Here is a 21546-nt window from a genome sequence, read left to right as displayed (position 1 = left end):
AGTTAAATGCAGTTCCAGTACTAATTTCACAACTATGCATACACGCACACACACACATGATCAGCAATCCCAGTGTCGTCACACCCTTCGGCCAAAAGCTGGCCTGCGACATATGGCGTTGGCTCGTAGCCAATCCGCGAAACACGGCGCCACCGGCATATGGCTAGTCCCCGACTCCAATGGCATCGTACCGACGCTAAAATGGTGGATCCACACCCTTCGGCCTAATATGCTAAGATAGGCTCACACCCTCGGATATAGAGTCGAACACTCTGCCAACCTATGACCAGCGATTTCATACGCCCTCGGATGTAGAGCCGGACACTCTCAGTACCTGGAACAATTTCGGAACCACGTTCCTACTAGCATTTCAACCAATCACACACACATGCAGGCTCATATAACCAAACAAACCACACCCATTTGGTAATCTAAAATCATGGTTTTCCAAACACATACAGTTTAAACAAGTCAAGGCACGACCATCCCTATATCACAGTATAAATCAACATATACATTTGGTTTTCAACAAAACTAGGGATGCAGCCCGTCGCCCCCCTCCCCCCCCCCTTTGGCGCGTTTTTCCCAAAATTGTAATCATAAAAAATCCATAGTTTTCCTCGTTAGTTCCCCCCAAATGAGTAGTCAAAACACGCAAAGGACCATGAACCACAGTTCCATCTAGTCTGATTTAAAAAATAACCGATATAAACATAATTCCCCTTACCTTTTCCCTAAATAAAAATCCCGAACTCTAAGGCCCCTAAATAGTGAACCGAGTTCCAAAACCTACAATCAACAGTACAGAAGATACTCACAATCCCATCATTTACCAAACTACCGGATCAGAAAAGAAAATCGAGTCATACCTCGATTTTAAGATGAAACCCAAAAGTCTCCGAAATAGGATTCCGATCCGAGGTTCTGTAGAGAATCCTTTCACGATCCTCGTGGTAACTTCAGATTAACGATTATTGCGACGAACGACGAACAAATTTAGAGAGATGGAGAGTAGGGAGAGTTCTAGAGAGATAGAGAGAGTGTATTTAGTTTTCTTAGCTTGGAAGTAAAGAGAAAAGATATTTATAGCCCTTTGACCCGGCTATCCTCGTTGACGAAATGGTGTCCTCATTGACGAGGTCATATAGACAGTTCGTCGATGATACGATGGATTCGTCAACAAATCCTGATATCATCGATTTCTTGAAATCTCTCATCTCCTCCTCGTCGACGTGCCTTTGAATTTCGTCGACAAGACTTACATGGATTTCGTCGACGAAACCTGCTAAATTCCCAATTTCCCCCTCTCTTATTTATTTAAACCTATATATCACGATTCGGGTTCTTACATCCATGATTAGCTTGCTTAATTTGTAGTCCTAAGAAGAAACTAAGTTCACATGATTAGCTTGCTTAATTTGTAGTCCTAAGAAGAAACTAAGTTCACCCATCATGCTCATTTCAAATTCACTTTGCATGCATTTGGCAAACTCATTACACAACTCATCATTAGTTGCTCCAAAAATGATGTCGTCCACATAAATTTGAACAAGGAACATATCATCATTTTTGGATTTGATGAAAAGTGTAGTGTCAATCTTGCCATGCGTAAACCCATTTTCTAGTAGAAAACCACTAAACCTCTCACACCAAGCTCTAGGAGCTTGTTTCAATTCATATAAGGCTTTACACAACCGATAAACATGATCGGGATATTTATGATTTTCAAAACCGGGTGGTTGTTCTACGTATACATCTTTATTAATGAAACCATTTAGAAAAAGCTTTTAACATCCATTTGAAACAATTTAAAATTTTTAAAAGTGGCATAAGCAAGTAGTATACGAATGATTTCTAATCTAGCAACGGAAGCATATGCTTCATCAAAGTCAATTCCCTCCTCTTGATTATATCCTTGGGCAACTAGTCTAACTTTATTTCTAGTTATTACCCCATTCTCATCTTTCTTATTTCTACACACCCATTTAGTTCCAATAATTATGTGATCATTAGGCCTAGGAACTAGAGTCCATACTTTACTTCTTTCAAATTGATTAAGTTCTTCTTGCATGGACATCACCCAAGACTCATCCTCTATGGTTTATTTAATATTTTTAGGTTCTTCTTGGGATAAGAAAGTAGAGTGATTTACTATATTTCTCAAGGAGGATCTTATGACTACTCCACGGGATGGTTCGCCTATGATTTGTTCTAAAGGATTACTTCTAATGAATTTCCAATCTCAAGGTAACTCCTGATTTTCATTATCTTTAGATGATTTTTCATTTTCTTCTGGGTTTTCACTTGCATTGTTTTCAATAGACATTTTCTCTAAGAATTTTCTAATATCAATATCATCTTCATCATCTTTATTAGAAAATGGATTAGATTCATCAAACACAACATGAATAGATTCAATGACAGTTAAAGTTCTTTTATTAAAAACTCTATATGCTTTACTATTAAGTGCATAGCGTAGGAAAATGCCTTCATCATATTTGGAGTCAAATTTTCCAAAATGTTCATTATCTCTATGCACAAAGAATTAACAACCAAACACATGAAAATATGAAATATTAGGCTTATGGTTGTTCCATAATTCATAAGGGGTTTTATTAATTGATGGTCTAATCAACGCCCTATTAATCACATAACATGCCGTATTAATGGTCTCGGCCAAAAAATATTTAGGTAAATTATGTTCATTCAGCATAGTTCTACCTGTTTCTTGTAGTGACCTATTCTTTCTTTCCACCACACCGTTTTGTTGAGGTATCCTAGGTGTAGAGAAGTTATGTGAAATACCTGTCGCGACGTCCCGGGAGCGTGTGTGCCCCGGGGTGGCGAAATAAAAATTAATTTTAATTTTTCATGAAAAATATAGAATGTCGGAGTTGCCACTAACCTTTCAGTGTGGTTAGAACACATGATTACTACCCCGTTAGGGGTAGAATGGGTCTACATTACCAGAGCTGGGGTCGGGAGTTCGGCTACGCGAGGGGAAGGTACGAGCACCCCCTATGCGCCCGTTCTTACGAACGTTACCTAATTAATTTAGAATTATCCCTAAGTTAATTTAAAAAGTCTTTAAACTATTCCTTTTATGAATTTATAAACACACATGAAAAATATGTAAATAAATAAATAACTAAATAAATATAATATATACATATATATTCCCTCAGAGCTTAGGGTACGTGATGCCCGAAGGCTCATACCCTCTCAATAAAATCATAGGGAAAAAAATCAAAAATATTTTAATAAAATACATTCCCATATTTTGAAAATAGTATAAAAATTTTTTAGTAGGAAAGTACTAGTATGGGAAGTTTTAATATATGATCATAGGATAATTAGCAACTACTAAAATATTCAAAATGTTAAAATAGGTAATAAAATACCATATATATTAAGATGCTACAAGAAGTAATACCCTATATATTAAAACACTTAAAATATCCCAATAAGTTATATATATGCTAATACATTAAAAATACTATAATAAATAGTCTCCTATATATTGAAATACTAAAAGTCACCGCCAATCAATTATTCATGCTAATATACAAAAGTTACCATAATAAGTAGTCCTCTATTAAAATGCTAAGAATATCAATAATAGTAATAAAATACTCTAATACCATATATACTATGAAAAAATACCATAATAAACCCTACCTTATTAACTTACCAAATATAACGTAATGAAAGTTCTAATATATTAAATACACAATATTACCAAAAGTACTAAGATACTAAACGTATAATATAGCTAAAATACAATTACAATTCTAGGATGCTATACATAATACAACTAAAAATATCTAACCTACTAAAGTCCTAACATGCTATTCAATGTGATTAAAACTCTAAAATACTAATGATATGATATAACTATGATTAAACATGAAACTTAGATGTCAACATATATACGATTACCTACAATAATATATAACATAGAATAGAATACTAAAAATAATATCATATTAAAATATAACCATATTATAAACACTAAATATGAATAATAATAACCCTACATGTGGATATTAATTATGACAAAAATCCTAAAATCTAATATTAGAAATAACCCCATTGTGAATCTTGCGTATAACATACATAAACATATGAATATCAAACAATACCGCCCTTAAGTAAATAAATACTATGATAATAAACACGCCCTAAAAATACATATTAAACGTCAAATTATACGCCCTATTAATATAACCCTTACCATGCGAATATTAACATTTTTACAAATATAATCATAGCTCTAAATGTTAGATATACAACTTGAATATTATATACTTACATACACACAATAAACATCACCACATTTAGATTCAAAGTAATAGAATACTTACCACTGCAAATAAAAGGAACCCTACAACCATGAGAACAAACTAATTAGTAAAAAAAATAATATATATATATATATATATATATATATATAGACATGGGTATTAAATATTAACATTACAACATTAGAAATCCTTCAATAATAATATTAATTATTTAATATACATAATGAATACAACAAAGATTTAAACATCCCTAAAAATAATAATCAATACGTGTGTGTGTGTGCTGTGTATTTGCAGAGGGGCAGGGGACTCACCAGAGAGTTGCCGAGAGTGGAGGCTGCTGTGGCTGGGGAAGGGCTGGCTATGGCTGATGTGGAGCCGAGGATGGTGGTTGCCAGAGCTTCACTGGTTTGTTGGTGTTGATGAGGTCCGGCGGTGATGGTTCGTGGAGTTGCAGTGGGAGTTCACAGCTGCTGCAAGAGTGGGGAGGAACTTGAAGATGGTTGCAGACTGGATCTTCCAGTGGTGCGGGTCTGCTGGTGGTCTGTGGAGGTCCGCCAGTGACGTGCTTGCTGGGCTCGGCTGGATGGTGGCTCGCGGCTGCTGTGGAGTTGCCGTGGAGAGCAAATCGTGGATCGCAGATGGATCGCCGGAGCTATGGGAGGCTGGGTGTTTGCTAGAGGGGTGTCGTGCGGGTGTTGTAGCTGAGCTGGGTGATGGCTATGGCTGTGTATGGGGACGGATGAGGGAGAAGATGAAAAGAGGCTGGATGGCTAGAGGAAGAAGATGAAGAGCAGCGGCTAGAGTTGCCGCTGCTGCTGTGCGCCCCCCCGGCTGTGTTCTGTGCAGCCTGTGCCTATAGAGGCAAAACCAAAGGATAAAAGGGCTAGGGTTTCCACCCCCAGCCCCTCACCCTCTTCTCTTTTTTATTTTATTTTTTTTATTTTTATGTTTCCTTTTTTTTTTTATACCTTTATGGTAATAATATATATAAGTATAATAGTAAGAGGGTATGAATGATATAATAATAATAATAATAATAATAATAATAATAGTAAAATAAATTATAATAATAATACTACTACTAGTAATAAATAATAATGAATAATAATAAAAATAATAGCAATAATGATAAAAAATACTAAAAGTAATAATGATAATGAAATAATAATAAATAAATAAATATATATATATAGAAATAATAATAATAATAATAATAATAATAATAATAATAAAGTAAGATAATAAGAATAATTATAATAATAGTAAAAATAATAATAAAGATAATAGAAATAATAATAATAATAAAAATAATAAAATAATAATGATAACAAAATAGATATAATAGTAATAACAAAAATAAATAATAATAATAATAATAGTAATAATAATAATAATAATAATAATAAATAAATAAATAAAAATACTAATAATAATAATAATAATAATAATAATAATAATAATAATAATAATAATAATAATATTTAAAAATAACAAAGGTAATAAAAATAATAATAGTGATATAATAATAATAATATTGGGTTTGGGTAAAAATGGGGTGTCTACAATACCCTCTATGTAACGACATGTATATATATATATATATATATATATACTACAAAATTTATAATGCTTTAATACCTACTAGATCAACCTATCCATCAACCTAAGCAGCAAGAAGCAGAATTCATATAAACATAATCAAGATAATATACAATACTAGAGTGCTAAAAGGCTCCCAAAATATACATATAAGACTATTTCCCAGAATACCCTCAACTGGGCTAGGGCTATACATAAATTCTCTCAAAAATACTCACTCTACTAACAGAGCAGTACTGAAGCCTCTCTATCTGCGAGCCTGATCTACTCACCTACTTGGATCACCTGAAAAATGCTAAAGTAATGGGATGAGTCAATGCTCAGTAAGACGGAATATGCTATTGCTAGTGTATGACAAATGAGTTACAATACCATGAAAATCTATTTTTTTATATAGTCATGTATAAATGATTATGAGAATACAAATAATATATAAAGCCACCACCTGTACCCATGTTGATTAACATATTTGCTTTTATAGGTTTTCCATTCATAATACTTCTACCATACATAAGTACACCCAATGCTACTGTAAAACTAACTATATATACATATAATAACTAAAAACTTCCCTATGGATAACTGTGTGTCATGATTTAACCCCTCATGATAGGGTTGTGCGGCACGTAGGCGGGATCTACCCTGGCTGACCGACCAGGATAAACCACTATATTCCATCAGTCAGATCAGTCCTCCTCAACCCATATTTGTTAGGGAGCCTGTCCACTCGTGGGCTCTATACGATCGACTGTTATACCACGTATTATATGAATAGGTAGTTGCACTTTATACTTTATGTAGCAACGGTACCGTTCTCTATAAACTGTATGGTCCAACAGGGTCTGATACTATATAGTACAGTTCTATATACAACTATCTGTTATACCATGATTTTATAATAACTGTATAAATCATGACACTGTGATAAATTGTATCTGTATCAACTGTATTTCTGAAATGAACTGTAAAATTGTAGGTCATGGTACTATAAACTGTATCTGTATCAACTGTATAATTATGGTATTTTGTAATTACTATAAAATATATTCACTGTCTGCATAATCTGTAAAACATAGCTCTGAAAAATACTGTAAAGCATGCCTCTGTACTATATCTATATTTTCAAGTCACATAGTAATTTAAAACATATTATACATAATGGATAAACTGTATTAATTCCTGTTGTGAATAATAATCTGGTATAAATATATATACTATACTGAAAATCATACTAAATTTGCCTAGTATAGCACATTTCCCCTACCTAACTATTAAAAAGCCTTACTATGACGGGTTCTAAACCCGCAGGGTTCTTCACTCAACACCCGAAAAACTATAAATTTCAGAACAAAAAGTCATCATTTTTACGTCTATTACATTTCCTACAACTACTACTAAACCAAAATTTTCTTAAAAGACCTTACCCTAAATTTGGGATGAAATCCAATTTCGTCCCACCGACGATCCGCTCCAGCAGACTTGGAGAGAACTTCCCAAGGAGTGTCCTGGTGGCCTCTCATCGTCGATTCGGAGAATGACGAGGCCGAAATCGAAGAGTGATGGAGGTGGAGCTGTAGGAGCGAGAGAGAGGGAGTGAATTTCTGAAAATTTTTTGTGTACAAATCCAACTTTCGGCTATTTATAGAACCAGATTCATCGATGAGACACGTCACCTCATTGATGAGTCTTGTAGAAAGTTCGTCGACGAACCTGCACCCTCGTCGACAAATTTTAGACTATTCCAGAGCTAGTCTCCCTCTTCAGACTCGTGCTTGGAAATACAACAAATGTGTATATAATTTTGCGTACAAGGAAATGCTTTTTAAACTAAGCTGATTATGTACCACTAAGCACAATGTAATTAATACTCTACCAAGAGATAGGATTTGATAAGCTCGGTGTAGTCTGAGTGTCTACTCTCAAATATTTATGCAAATATAGCAATCAGTGCGTGAGAGTGTAAATGATAGGATCTTTGTGTCAAAATAATATTTCAATCACAATGCACAGACGAAGATCACAAACACACTTCAAATATCTTAACAGATAATATTTCTCAATATAAACCCCAAGAGATATTCATATTTAGTTTATAAAATAATTTGATCTTTATGTTCAAGAAGATAAAATCAATCAAAGGAAATTTCAACAAAGATCTTTTTGCATATGCACAAATATCTTAACAAAATATTTCTCAAAGTAAATCACACGAGATATTTGAAATCGATTTGCAACAATTTATTTCACAAAAAAAAAAGCAATACGAACTCTTGAGTATTGCAATGATGATGCAAAACTCATAAGCTCTATGAAGTTTTCCTATGGAAGACTTATTAATGAAGTCTCCTAGAAAAACTTCAAGCTTATTCTCGGATAAAAATATATATCAATCAACTAGAACAAATGAGAGTGTAAGCTTAACTAGATACTCATAATTGCACTCTTACTTAACAAGATTTGCAATGAGGATAAGTAAGAATGAAGAAATATAGCTTGGATGTGAGAAATAGAGCTTTTGAGAATTAGAGGATATTTGCTAATTGTTTTGCTAATCTTCTTCTAATTATTCCAAATGAGGGGGTATATATAGACAACCCCTCAAATATAACTGTTAAGGACACATATGAAATTATTAGAAAAGTTTTAACATTATTTTACTATTTTAACCCCATTTAAAAAAGTTAACCACAGTAAAAATTAGGGGCAACTTGAGAGGTCTGGTCGACTAAAACCATTTCGGTCGACCAGAGTTCATATGGTTCGGTCGACCAGGAGGTTTTTGAACTGAAGACACGGTCGATCAAAAGTGGGCGATTTCCCATTTCTCCGAGGTTTGGTGGACCAGGCCATTTTAAACTGAATGGTTCGGTTGACCAGATAGTTGGGACTTCTCCTGAGGACCCTCGGTCTATCAAGTAGTTGGTAGTCATTTCTATCTTGGTCGACTAGATGGTCAATTTGTTGACCTCAGGGGGTTTCAGTCGACCGGGGGTATTTGAACTGTAATGATTCGGTCGATCGGGACATGGTCAACCGTTGACTTGGACCTGAGTTCGGTCGATCGAGCTATAAATGACCTATCTGGTTCGGTCGACCGATTTGAAGTCAATTTGTTGACCCAAGCTGGATTCGGTTGATTGGGGTAAAATGAACTGCCTTGACCGGTCGACCGAAAGTGCACAATGTGTGCATTTCAGTCCTTTTTCCCTATGCAATCACCCGAATCAAATAATCAATCATATGTATGCATGAGTGAGTTTCCTAGGATCTCTTCAAAGCCTTTTTCAAAACACTGAAAAAATCTGGTGTCGGTCGACCCAAGGGTGTTCCCTAAGGTCCATCTATGGTCTTGAGCTTATCGATCCTACCAAATGGGTAAGACATTAATTATTACAGACCATATTCTCCTAATTACTATTAGAGACCCAAAAAATAATGAAATACAATAAACATGATCTTCAGGGTCTTCAGGTCTTCACTTCATATGCCATGTGCGTGCACTATATGATACGTTCGATTGGTCCTGCACACAAACTTATCAACCATTTAAATATCAAAGTATTTGTCATAATCAAAAATAGGGATATGACCTATAAGGTCAACAATCTCCCCCTTTTTGATGATGACAAATACTTGCCTACTTCTCCCCCTTTTGGCAATAGCAAAAAGGGTTTGAAGCAAATAGGCAAATAATCATCTGAATACAGGAAATGTTTGGGAAAAAGTTTTTAGAAATTCGGCAGCATGCCGTTTGAAAATAGAACATTTTCCAAACATTTCTATAAACATGTGACCTGATTGAGTAATATATATTCAATATATCTACAATTACTTACTCAAATAGTCCAGTATTCTCAAAACATTAAGTAGAAGTATAAATTTCAGTCATTCAAGAGATAGAATAGTCATGCATTTCATAGCACAGACAAATTCATAGAGTATAAAGCAATGACTGGTTTAGTAGTTATACACACAAACTATCTAACTGGTTATAAAAATGATTTAAATGACATGAAAAGAAAAATTAGACCATGAATATGCACAAACCATTTGCAATTTAAACATATTATAAGACCTATGGAAGATTTGAGTCAAAGGCACACGGCATATGATACCAAAGGGAGGTTTGAGCATAAAAAATAGTCTAACAAGTTCGTATGCATTTTCATATGAAATTACCAAACCAGTTATCCAATTTTATAACCATATATGTATATAATAATAATTATAATAAGGCAAAAAAATAGTTTTGAAATTAGTTCTTGCCATAAAGTACTAAAAATAAATACATATGTATATAGATATACACATATATCCCCTTTATAATGTTTGCTTAAAATACCGGGGGGTTGCTTGCCAAAAATAATTTAAATACCATGCAAGCAGCCAACAAATTTTTTGGTTTGTCAATAAAGCACATACTCAAAAATAATTAGAAAAGCCACAACCATGATGATCCTAAATATGTCAAACAATTTAAAGCAAGGATTGCATGGCAAACACAAACATCATATGGCAAAGCAACACATTTCAGAATATGATTTTCAATAAGAACAATGCATTCAAGCACATGCCACACATGATTTCAAAACAGATCTAAGCTAAAAAGTTGGTGAGCATAATATGATAGGCATTTCAATTTTAGATGCTCCCCCTATCAATTTGAATTATTGCTTAGATACTATAAATTACTTATACTTTGCAAGGGATTGATTTAATTGATTATGTCAAAGTATAAGTGAGCACACAAACCATTCTTGAACAACTATACTGGATGTCTATTAACAACATTTATCTCAAATCAGTATAGTCATACCTATAGACAACAAGTGCATCGAAAATAGATATTAAGGCATTCAATGCAACTCATGATCCAAAAAAATTTCATATCAAAACATGAGACTTTATGTGCAGGATATAATGTTCAAGGATATCAAAAGAGCCTCAATATTTCAATAAACAATAGTGATGCATGTGAGACCTATAAGTTCTTTCTATAGGATAGGTGCTCAGCTCTCCAAGTGTCTGATGATTATGCAAGAATGAAACTTAATTTTCAAATATTTTTCACTCATCCTTTCGAAAATATTTTAATGTTAAATTTATCATAATCATCTTTAATACAAGATTTTATATGGGAAAATCCTGGCAAAACCTATACCTGATAGTAGGTTGCTTTCAACAGATAAATTACATAAAACAAGCAACAACCTAATATCCACAACTAGCATGCACAATATATCACTGCATCCGCCATGCAAGAGGCATTCAATACAAGCATGCTTTCCAGTAGTTCAATCAACAACTCATAATAGAGATGAACTATCCAACATATAACATGACCAGCAACTAACAATGGATAGTTATGAGATTAATGCAGAGTTGTTCTCACAAAGGCATACAAACAAATAAGCATAAATAAAAATTGAGAGCATTTTAATGAATATAGATATGAAAGATGAATGCTCCCCCTTAATTATGCGCTAATTCATTTTATGCCTTTTTAGGTTCTTTAGGCGAAGTGTATTAAGATTTTCAATGTTATATGCTTGGCTTTGGATGAATAGGCTTAGAGGACCAAAAGGTCATAAGATATATATCTTTAAAAAAGCTAAGCCAATATTTGCCTCTTTTCTTATGATTTACAATACGTGAGAGGCCTAAGTTCAAATGACTTTTCATTTCAAGGTTTATGCATAGTTTTCTTTGAATGTTTGTTCCATCATATAGATTGAAACCTATATCAATTAAATTAGCCATTTTAACTTAATTCATGAGGATGAAGCTCTTAAATGATTTTATATAAAGTTTTAGAGCTTGGAAGAAAATTGAATACTCTTAAAGATTAAACATTTTATTTAAGTTTAATAGAGTATTCAAAAGTAGGACATTGTACAAGATAAGCATTTTAAAGAATATGTCCTAACTTATTCTGGAAAAGAGCATTGTGGAGGATATGAATAACTAGGAAATTACACTCTTTGATGATTGGAATGTATCCTATAGATATAATCATAATTTTAGAGCAAGGATACGAACCAATGAGAAGTTGGATCTTTACCTGAAGTGATTGTGGTTGGTAAAGATTCCCTGTGGAGGATACGGTGAACCAAAATTAGAAGATCTTTATATTTTAAGCACACAAGGAAATATTTTGATTAATCAATGAAACTAGAATCCCTTAGTGATTGCCTCTAATTTTAATTATGGAAGGATATCTTTTAATAAGCACCAGAAATATTTGGAGTTGATGATTAATAGTGCTTCAAGCCTAGAGTGATGACTAAACATTTTATTAGGCATTTAAGTTCAATGATGGGTTTAGGATTAAATGATATAGAGTGTGAGATGGATTCCCTAAACCACAAGCTAGGCAATGGACAAAATGTATGCTTAACTTTAGATATTCATATTTACGCTTGAGTTAAGCAATTTGAAATTTTAATACAAAGAAAAAATGTCATGTCCATTTGGAAGTAGATTTTCATTCAAGCAGCCAATAATTTCATATTTCAACCAAGGAATTTATGCATTAAGTTCAGATTGGTTATATGCTTGTATTTGTAGATTGGCTTAATTTTTCAAAATACTTGGTATGTAAGATTTTAAATAGTTGGCATATACTAAGATTTTACATTTTCAGTCCCGAACCACTTCCTAAGCCTTTAGAAGACACTACGCCCTATAGCTAATCCTAACTACTAAGTAAGAATTATGTGATCATGTAATTCTTGTTTGAGCAAATTCTTCCTTAAATTTCAAGGGGTTTTCTTTCTTAACGACCCATATCATTTTTCTACCTTCTATTCTCGATGGGTTAGGAGTTGGTGATTCTTTAATTTTCCATACTTGTTTGGGTTTCACACTTTTTCTTTTAAATGGGCAATTAAATTTTGTGTGCCCATTCTTTTTACATAAAATACATGTGGTGTGAGTTTATAGACTAGAGGAGATACTAGCATAATGTTTCGATTGTTTTACAAAGTACCCCACGTACAGGTTCTTTCTTTTCTTATTTTCAATCCCATTATAACCTATACCTTCCTTATCTAAGGTCTTCTTTTGTGCACCTAACAGTTTATCAAAGTTTTCCTTGCCTCTAGTGAATGTGTAGATGATCTTAGATTGGTCTTCTATTTTCTTCTCTAGATCTTGAATTTTTGAGTTCTCCAAATTTTTGCAAAAATTTTGAAGTTTCAAAAGTTCTTTAGACATATTGCTTGCTTTACTTTCAAGATCTGCAATCAAGTGGTCTTTATTATCATCATTAGAAATTTTAGATTTCAAGATAGTCAAATCCTTTTCCAATGATTCATTTTTACTTACTAATCTTTTAATTTTCAAGTCATTCTCTCTTTCAGCAGGAATTTTAGATTCACACTCTTTTATCCATGCATCGTACTTGTTTTTCAGCATAGAGTATTTCTCATTCGATTTAACAAGTAACTTATGAGTCCTAACATATTCACATTGCAATTCATCATAAGACGGCATGCTTTCATTATTACTACTATCATATGATTTACAATCAAATGCATCATTCAATTAGCACATGAATCATTTTCCTAATTATCTACTAAAGCAGAAGGAACAAAGATAACCTCATTATCAGTTAAGGCGACAAAGTATTGGTCACCTAACCCAAGATCAGTAAAGCTTGAGTCACATGGAGAGATCACCTTGTTTTGCATGGGTGCACCATATCTTCTCTCAAGTTCATCCCAAATCTGCTTAGCATTACTGCACGCCATAACCTCACATAAAACATTAGAATCTAAAGCATGCAGTAAGGTATTTATGGCATCAAAATTTAGCTGCACTAAGTTCCTATCAGTATCATTCAATTCATATTCAGATGTAGGAACATCAGCACAATTAATGAATTTAATAGGCACACTATCACCCTCATCAATGACTTTCCAAAAATTTCCAATTTAAAACTTTCACATATACAGTCATTCTAAATTTCCATACAACATAGTTTTCACCGCGAAATACTGGTGGGTGTGTGACCAACCTTCCCTTACATGAAGGGGATGCACTAACATAACCATCATGATATTTTACTAAATAATGTTTAAATCTAAGTTACGAGACTCTAATACCAATTGTTAGCTTTGGTGTATTCCTAAGAGGGGGGGGGGGTGAATTGGTATTTAAAAAGTTATCCCCTAGGTTAATTCACTAGCAACAGTATTACACAAGCCTAGGGACAATCAATGCAATTCAAAATGTGCAGATAATATAAGATGCAGAAATTTAAATCATGCACATCATTCAAATCATAACATACACATGCGGTAAATGTAAAGTGCAGAAATATAAACAAACACATGATATGTTATTGGGGTTCGACCAACTGTGCCTACGTCCCCGCCTCGGCTAACAAGCACAAGGATTCCACTAATGCTCACTTAAAGGGTGGAGCGGCACCGATTACAACCAGATCAATTACCACAGGGCTGACCTAAACCTTAACCAGGTCAATTAAAGGGCTGACCTCAACCGACACGCCTTACTAGGATGGCGCACCTAACTTTCCTAACTAGGCCTAAGACAATCCGGGACTACTCTAGGGCTAGTCTCCCTCTTCATGCCTGTGCCTGGAAATACAAAAAATGTGTATATAATTTTGCGTACAAGGAAATGCTTCTTACACTAAGCTGATTATGCACCACTAAGTACAATGTAATTAATACACTACCAAGAGATAGGATTTGATAAGCTCGGTGTAGTCTGAGTGTCTACTCTCAAATATTTATGCAAATATAGCAATCAGTGCGTGAGAGTGTAAATGATAGGATCTTTGTGTCAAAATAATATTTCAATCACAATGCACAGACGAAGATCACAAGCACACTTCAAATATCTCAACAAATAACATTTCTCAATATAAACCACAAGAGATATTCAGATTTAGTTTATAAAATAATTTGATCTTTGTGTTCAAGAAGATAAAATCAATCAAAGGATATTTCAACAAAGATCTTTTTGCATATGCGCAAATATCTCAACAAAATATTTCTCAAAGTAAATCACACGAGATATTTGAAATCGATTTGCAACAATTTATTTCACAAAAAAAAGCAATACGAACTCTTGAGTATTGCAATGATGATGCAAAACTCACAAGCTCTATGAAGTTTTCCTATGGAAGACTTATTAATGAAGTCTCTTAGAAAAACTTCAAACCTATTCTCGGATAAAATATATATCAATCAACTAGAACAAATGAGAGTGTAAGCTTAACTAGATACTCACAATTGCACTCTTACTTAACAAGATTTGCAATGAAGATAAGTAAAAATGAAGAAATATAGCTTGGATGTGAGAAATAGAGCTTTTGAGAATTAGAGGATATTTGCTAATTATTTTTCTAATCTTCTTCTAATTATTCCAAATGAGGGGGTATATATAGACAACCCCTCAAATATAACCGTTAAGGACACATGAAATTATTAGAAAAGTTTTAAAATTATTTTACTATTTTAACCCCATTTAAAAAAGTTAACCACGATAAAAATTAGGGGCAACCCGAGAGGTCTGGTCGACCAGAACCATTTTGGTTGACCAAAGTTCATATGGTTCGGTCGACTAGGAGGTTTTTGAACTGAAGACTTGGTCAACCAAAAGTGGGCGATTTCCCATTTCTCTGAGGTTCGGTCGACCAAGCCATTTTGAACTGAATGGTTCGGTCGACCAAACAGTTGGGATTTCTCTTGAGGACCCTCAGTTGACCAGGTAATTGGTATTCATTTTTGTCTCGGTCGACCAGATGGTCAATTTTTTGACCTCAGGGGTTTTTGATCGATCGGGGTTATTTGAATTGTAATGATTCAGTCGACCGGGACATGGTCAACCATTGACTTGGACCTGGGTTCGGTCGACCGGGCTATAAATGAACTATTTGAGGGGTTTCCACAAGTACCGCTTGTGGTACCTCAATATCGAGGGGTTTATTCGCTAAATGGCAATTGGCACATACAATACGACCAGTCGCTTCTCGCGGATTTTCATAACCTTGCTGTGCAAAAATGGGATACGCATTTGAAATGGATACCCGAGTTATTATATATATTATGAGCGATACGGAAATGGATCGAGTAATCTCTTTCTTTATCCAAGAAATCCACGAAAAGGTATTTCTAGTTTGCATGGTTCAATTGTTGATCTCGAAAATTTCTACAATAAATTGGATAGGTTACTAGTATAGTTCCCTATCTATGATTCCGCGATTTACTGGAAAAATTGTACTGGGATATAGGAGCAATCCCCTGAATGGATAGAAATAAAAAGAGTAAGTACAATTTTGAATGCTTTACTTATAAAGTAAAGTAACAAACATTATAATTAGATTAATATCAGTGGATCATTTTTCAGTCATTCATTGAACGATAAATCACTACAAGTGACGGGGATACACGATTTAAATAACGGAAGATCCAATATTTAAAAATTGTATCTAGAATGACTGGAAAAGTGGAAACAAGACCAGATATAATTTGATCGTTATGAGCAAATCCAAAATCTTTGTAGACAGAGCCAATCATTAGTTCCCAACCATGGGGGGAATGAAATCCAATACATAAATCAGTTACTAAAAGAATAGAAAAAGATTTTATTGTGTCGCTTAAGTTATATAGGAATTCCTGAACCCAAGAGTTAAGAATAACAGGTTCTTCATTACCCATAAGAGAATAACCACTTAGAATAACAAAACAGATTATGTTTGTTGATAAGCACAAAATCGTATGGATATGGTCCTCATTATACATCTTGATCAATTGAATCGTTTCTTTGTGTATTCCTATACGAAATTTTTTAAGATGTGGCTCCGGATATTCCTTTATCATTTCGTCCAACAAGAAGAGTTCCCCTAATTCTATGAATTTTTCTAGAATACTCGTTTCTAGAATATCATTCAAAAAAATTTCGGATTGTCTAGTATTCCACCAATTACTAACCCAAGATTCCGGACTTTTAGTAAATGCGAGAGAGATCCGCCAGGGTAAAAATACTATAGATACAAGAGAGACAAGATATAAAATGTGAATGAATGCTTTCTTTTTTGCCATTTTTTTCACTGTGAATTGTTAATGAACCCGCCCCGTTCGTCGACTCTATGCAATCTAATATTTATATTAAGCATGAGTTCTATTACATACAAGGTATCGAACCCATAAATCTCTTCCCTGTTTTTATTCGTGATTCAGCAGTTAGTCTTTGAATCTAGAATCTATAAAGAATACAGAAATAGAATAAGAGTCCACGTCGAATTTCGTTTCGAATGAAGAGAAGAAATAAATAAAAAATATTCTTTCTTCAGAGGTCGCAATTGGTCAAATTCGAAGCAATTGCCTCTTTTCGACGAATGCCCGAATTAAGTATTCAAGTACGGGTATTCAAGTATTGAATATTATTCGTATTTCGAGACGAAAGAACTCCTTTTCTATCAACAAATATTTCGAAAAATTTCACGAACTACCCATAAAATAAATTGAGGTCCGGGAATAATTGAGGGAAATTTCTGAAAAATATTGTAGTGGCAAAACAAGACAGAAATTAGATAGTTCTAAGAGATTCAAGAGATTCAATTGTTTAGTCATTAAGGAGCGCAAAAAAAAGGATAAAAAGATAGGTCGATTGACAAGACAAAAGAGAGATAATTTACAAGATAGGATCTATCTATATCTAACGTATCAATTCAAAATATTGGACCTAAACTAAAAAAAAAAAGATAAATTCTTTATTTGGAAATGTTTTGATATACGGGATGGGTCTATTATTTCGATTTGTTACTTGTTTTGTTACTCAATTGAGTTGGTTGGATTTCTATATGTATAAAAGTCCATTTTTGTGGACAAAAACAGTTTCTTATTTTCGTATTATGTTTGTTCCGTATAGCTTTGGCTCGAATGAGCACTCTGAAAAAACTTCAGTTAAGTTATGCTAGAAAGAGATTTTTTAGTTTTATCCCTCCTGTTTAGAAAGCATTCACATTCTTCAGTTCATTTCAATTCCATTGGTACACGCAAGAAATAGGCCAATTCGGCAGCTTTTCGTTCAATTTCTCGTGGAGTCAAATTCTCATCAGTACGAGTCAAGGGAATAATGGCCCCTTGGCCTCTGATGTCCATATAAAGGACACGACGAGTATAAATACCCCCTTTAACTTCTATTCTGATGGACTGAATATCTTTAATAAGGAATCGGAGGAAGATACGACGATTTTTTCCAGGAAATCCCCAACGAAAAACACACACTATTCCTTCTTTTCTATCGAATCGATCATAACCACTACCTATATTCCACGAAATTGTGCACCACAAATAGGAGCTAATAAAGAGACCCGCGATCCCATAGAAAGACATCACGATCCCTTGTGGAAAAAAAATTATTTGTTGATATGGAAATAAAGATATCAAATTCCTACCCAGATAACTGGCAGTTCCAACCAATAAAAATCCTACGGAACCTAAAAAAAGGATAAAAGCCCAGAAAAAATTACTTATTTTTCGAGAACCTGTTATAAGTTCTATCCATATACGTTCTGATTGCCAATTCATACTAGATCTAGTTGCATTTTATTGGAATTGAGTTTATTGGAATTGAAAGAAGAACCTAAATGAATTTGACTTTCTCCTTTTTATTTCCGAAGCAACGCTCATCAACTAGCACTATTCTGATGTGAACCTTTAGAAGTAATTGATTAAATAACATCCCCCTCATATGATCCTACTATAGATATCTACCTATATCTAGATACATTGACTTTCCATTTCATACATCTGATGATCCTGATGAAAATAGCTATAATTCACGTACCTATATCGCGTTTCCGCATGCATAAGAGTTCCTTCATTTATGTTCGGAGGAAGCCACACGTTATACCCTATTCCCCTATCTATATTTCTTTTGTTCGAATTCGAGAATCCAAGTCTAAGTCTTTACAAAAAAATGAATAAGATTTGGTCCTATCAGTCTAAACAATCTTGTTTTTTTGAACATGAAGAAATAAAGAAGCCATTGCAATTGTCGAAAATACTAAGCCAACTAAAGGCACAAAAATAGAGGGTAAGTTTGCAGTTGTCATAGAATGGATACCTCAATTGTATATTTGTATTTGTTATTGTTATATTGTTATTTATTGTATTTCTATAAATTGATTATTCATTTTACAAGTAGATAAGTGAAAGGATATCTTCTAACTAAAAAATAGAATTCGTATATTCTATAATTATACTAAATAGATCTTAAGTATCTAAGCAAGTTAATTTAAGAAATAATAAGTGAAAAGAATACGAAAAGAATGTAGAACTAAATAAATAAACTTATTCATCTTTCCACAATTAGATCTTATGTCAGCAAAGAAAATTTCATTCTTCTGATTTTTACTTTGATTCCGATAAACTAACTACTTGCTTTCTACAAATAAAATAATTGAACTTAATACTCTACTTGATTGAATTTTGATTCAAAGGAAAGAAAGCGTGGAACTGAAATAACTCACTCAGAACGCCTTTTAAAGGATTACGTGGTACGATTGGATCGAATAAGCCCTTATGGAATAAATATTCAGCCACTTGTGAACCTTCGGGTACTGTCGTATTCAATATTTGTTCAATTACTCTTTTACTTGCAAATGCAATGTAGGCATTGGGTTCAGCAATAATGATATCCCCCAACATACCAAAACTAGCTATCACCCCACCTGTAGTGGGGGATGTAAGGATTGATACATAGAATAACTTTTTATTCGATTGATAATCATGTAAAACAGAAGCGATTTTAGCCATTTGCATCAAGCTCAAACTTCCTTCTTGCATACGTGCCCCCCCGGAAGCACACACTATAATAAGGGGTAAAAATTTATCGGTAGCATATTCGATCAAACGGGTGATTTTCTCCCCTACTACGGATCCCATACTACCCCCCATAAACTGAAAATCCATAACTCCAATTGCTACGGGAATACCGTTTAGTTTACCTATGCCTGTTTGAACAGCCTCCGTTAATCCTGTCGTTCTTTGATAAGAATCTATACGATCTTTATAAAGTTCCTCCTCTGAATGAAATTCAATGGGATCCAGAGATACCATGTCTTCATTCATAGGATCCCAAGTACCTGGATCAATCGAAAGTTCGATTCTATCCGAACTACTCATTTTCAAATGATATCCACATTGTTCACAAATATTCATTTTTGACTTAAAAAATTTCTTATAATTTAATCCATAACAATTTTCGTATTGAACCCACAAATGCCTGTATTTTTGAGTTGCATCAGGATCATTAGAGTTTTCTCTTATAGTTAAATCACTACCATTCGTGCTAGTTTTTATACCGGAACTCTTGTTTTCACTACTATTCCCACTTTCACCACAAATGAAACTCGAAACGTAACTGTCATTGTAATTATCATTACCGCTTAAAATGGAACTATCAATACGGATCCGAGAATGAAGATAACTGTCAATGCAACTATTAATGTGATTATTCCAACTATATTTACCGTCATACATGTAACGATCATAGTAGGGGTCGTCACTCTTAGATCCATTATTCAGATAACTAGAATTCTGATAACTATAAAAAGAACTTTCTAGTTCATTAAGAAAAGAATGATCATTGTCAATCTCAAAAATATGATTTTCAATATCAAAATATATGTAATAACCGCCTCCATTTCTATACCTAACTAAAAAAGTGTCATCAGAGATGAAATTCCGATTATCTCTGACGCCGAATAAATGGTAAAAATTACTGTAACTAAAACTGTCACTATCACCCCAACTATGAATGCTTTTCCCCGTATCATTTAAAACCCGATCTTCACTTCCACTGATATTTTCAATAGGACCGAGACTGTCCATTGATTTACTTAGCCCACACCTGTGGTCAAACTTCGCGTTAGACAATATCGAATTGAATCGCCACTTTTCCATAGAGCTTTCTTGCCCCCTATTTGCAAGAAAATACAATAGATGAATAGTCATTCGAAATCATTTTTCATTTGAATAGTTTTCATTTCCTATCCAAAAAGCATATAGATAAAAAATCAGAATCAGAAGATAAGTATATAGAGCCAATCGCTAGGATTATTAACTAATAACGTAACGAGTAAGTATTGAGAGAAATGATTATCCTTTGTTTTGTGGGAATTTAGAATATTACCTCACTCTTCACTATATATGATATGGTGAAACCTTTTTTCAATTATATATCAATTATATTCTTTTTCAATCATTTCCATTCTAATTCTACTAATACTAACTAATACTACTAACTAATACTAAATAATACTAAATAATGATATATACATTAATTAAATATTAATTAATTATTATTAAGAAATTAATAAGAAATTAATTTAATAGAGTGGTTTTTCCTATGTCGTGTCAAATTCGTATAAAAAAAAAAATGGTTCTCTCCTCATTTTTTTTTCGTAAAATCTCGTCTAATATTTCTACGGAACGAAAAGACAATATACAAGATAGGTAGAAAGAGTTCTTTGGCTCGATCCCTAGTCCGCAACTATGGGATATAAAAAAGATACCAATCCTAAAGGATCCATAGGATTCATTGTGGATCTAACACAACAATAGAAACATTTGAGTTGTTTAGTCTTCGATTTTGTATT

The 21546-nt window shown here is 33.5% G+C and overlaps 3 protein-coding genes across 3 annotated transcripts in view; all 3 read right to left on the bottom strand.

Annotated features, from left to right (window-relative positions):
- Positions 1-16142: 16142 nt before the first annotated feature.
- On the bottom strand, positions 16143-16981 carry LOC131152766 (chloroplast envelope membrane protein-like). The gene has a single exon (XM_058104615.1). The coding sequence runs from the start codon at positions 16979-16981 to the stop codon at positions 16283-16285; it is 699 nt and encodes a 232-aa protein (XP_057960598.1). The 3' UTR covers positions 16143-16282.
- Positions 16982-17685: 704 nt separating this feature from the next.
- LOC131152764 (acetyl-coenzyme A carboxylase carboxyl transferase subunit beta, chloroplastic-like) lies at positions 17686-21336 on the bottom strand. Its single transcript, XM_058104613.1, has one exon. It carries the CDS (start codon positions 20900-20902, stop codon positions 19361-19363), a length of 1542 nt encoding a protein of 513 aa, XP_057960596.1. The 5' UTR covers positions 20903-21336; the 3' UTR covers positions 17686-19360.
- The window catches only part of LOC131152765 (ribulose bisphosphate carboxylase large chain), a 3015-nt gene continuing 2610 nt past the window's right edge, over positions 21142-21546 (bottom strand). Inside the window, exon 1 of the mRNA XM_058104614.1 lies at positions 21142-21546. This exon is cut by the window's right edge and continues 2610 nt beyond it. The gene's annotated coding sequence lies outside the window, so the exon portion shown is untranslated.

Source organism: Malania oleifera, chromosome 4 (assembly GCF_029873635.1).
Source record: "Malania oleifera isolate guangnan ecotype guangnan chromosome 4, ASM2987363v1, whole genome shotgun sequence".
Classification (NCBI taxonomy): domain Eukaryota; kingdom Viridiplantae; phylum Streptophyta; class Magnoliopsida; order Santalales; family Ximeniaceae; genus Malania; species Malania oleifera.
This window is presented reverse-complemented; position numbering and strand designations above follow the sequence as displayed.

Coding starts and splice junctions, on each gene's coding strand:
- LOC131152766 (XM_058104615.1), bottom strand. CDS start 16,981: ATGGCAAAAAAGAAAGCATTCATTCACATTTTATATCTTGTCTCTCTT.
- LOC131152764 (XM_058104613.1), bottom strand. CDS start 20,902: ATGACTATTCATCTATTGTATTTTCTTGCAAATAGGGGGCAAGAAAGC.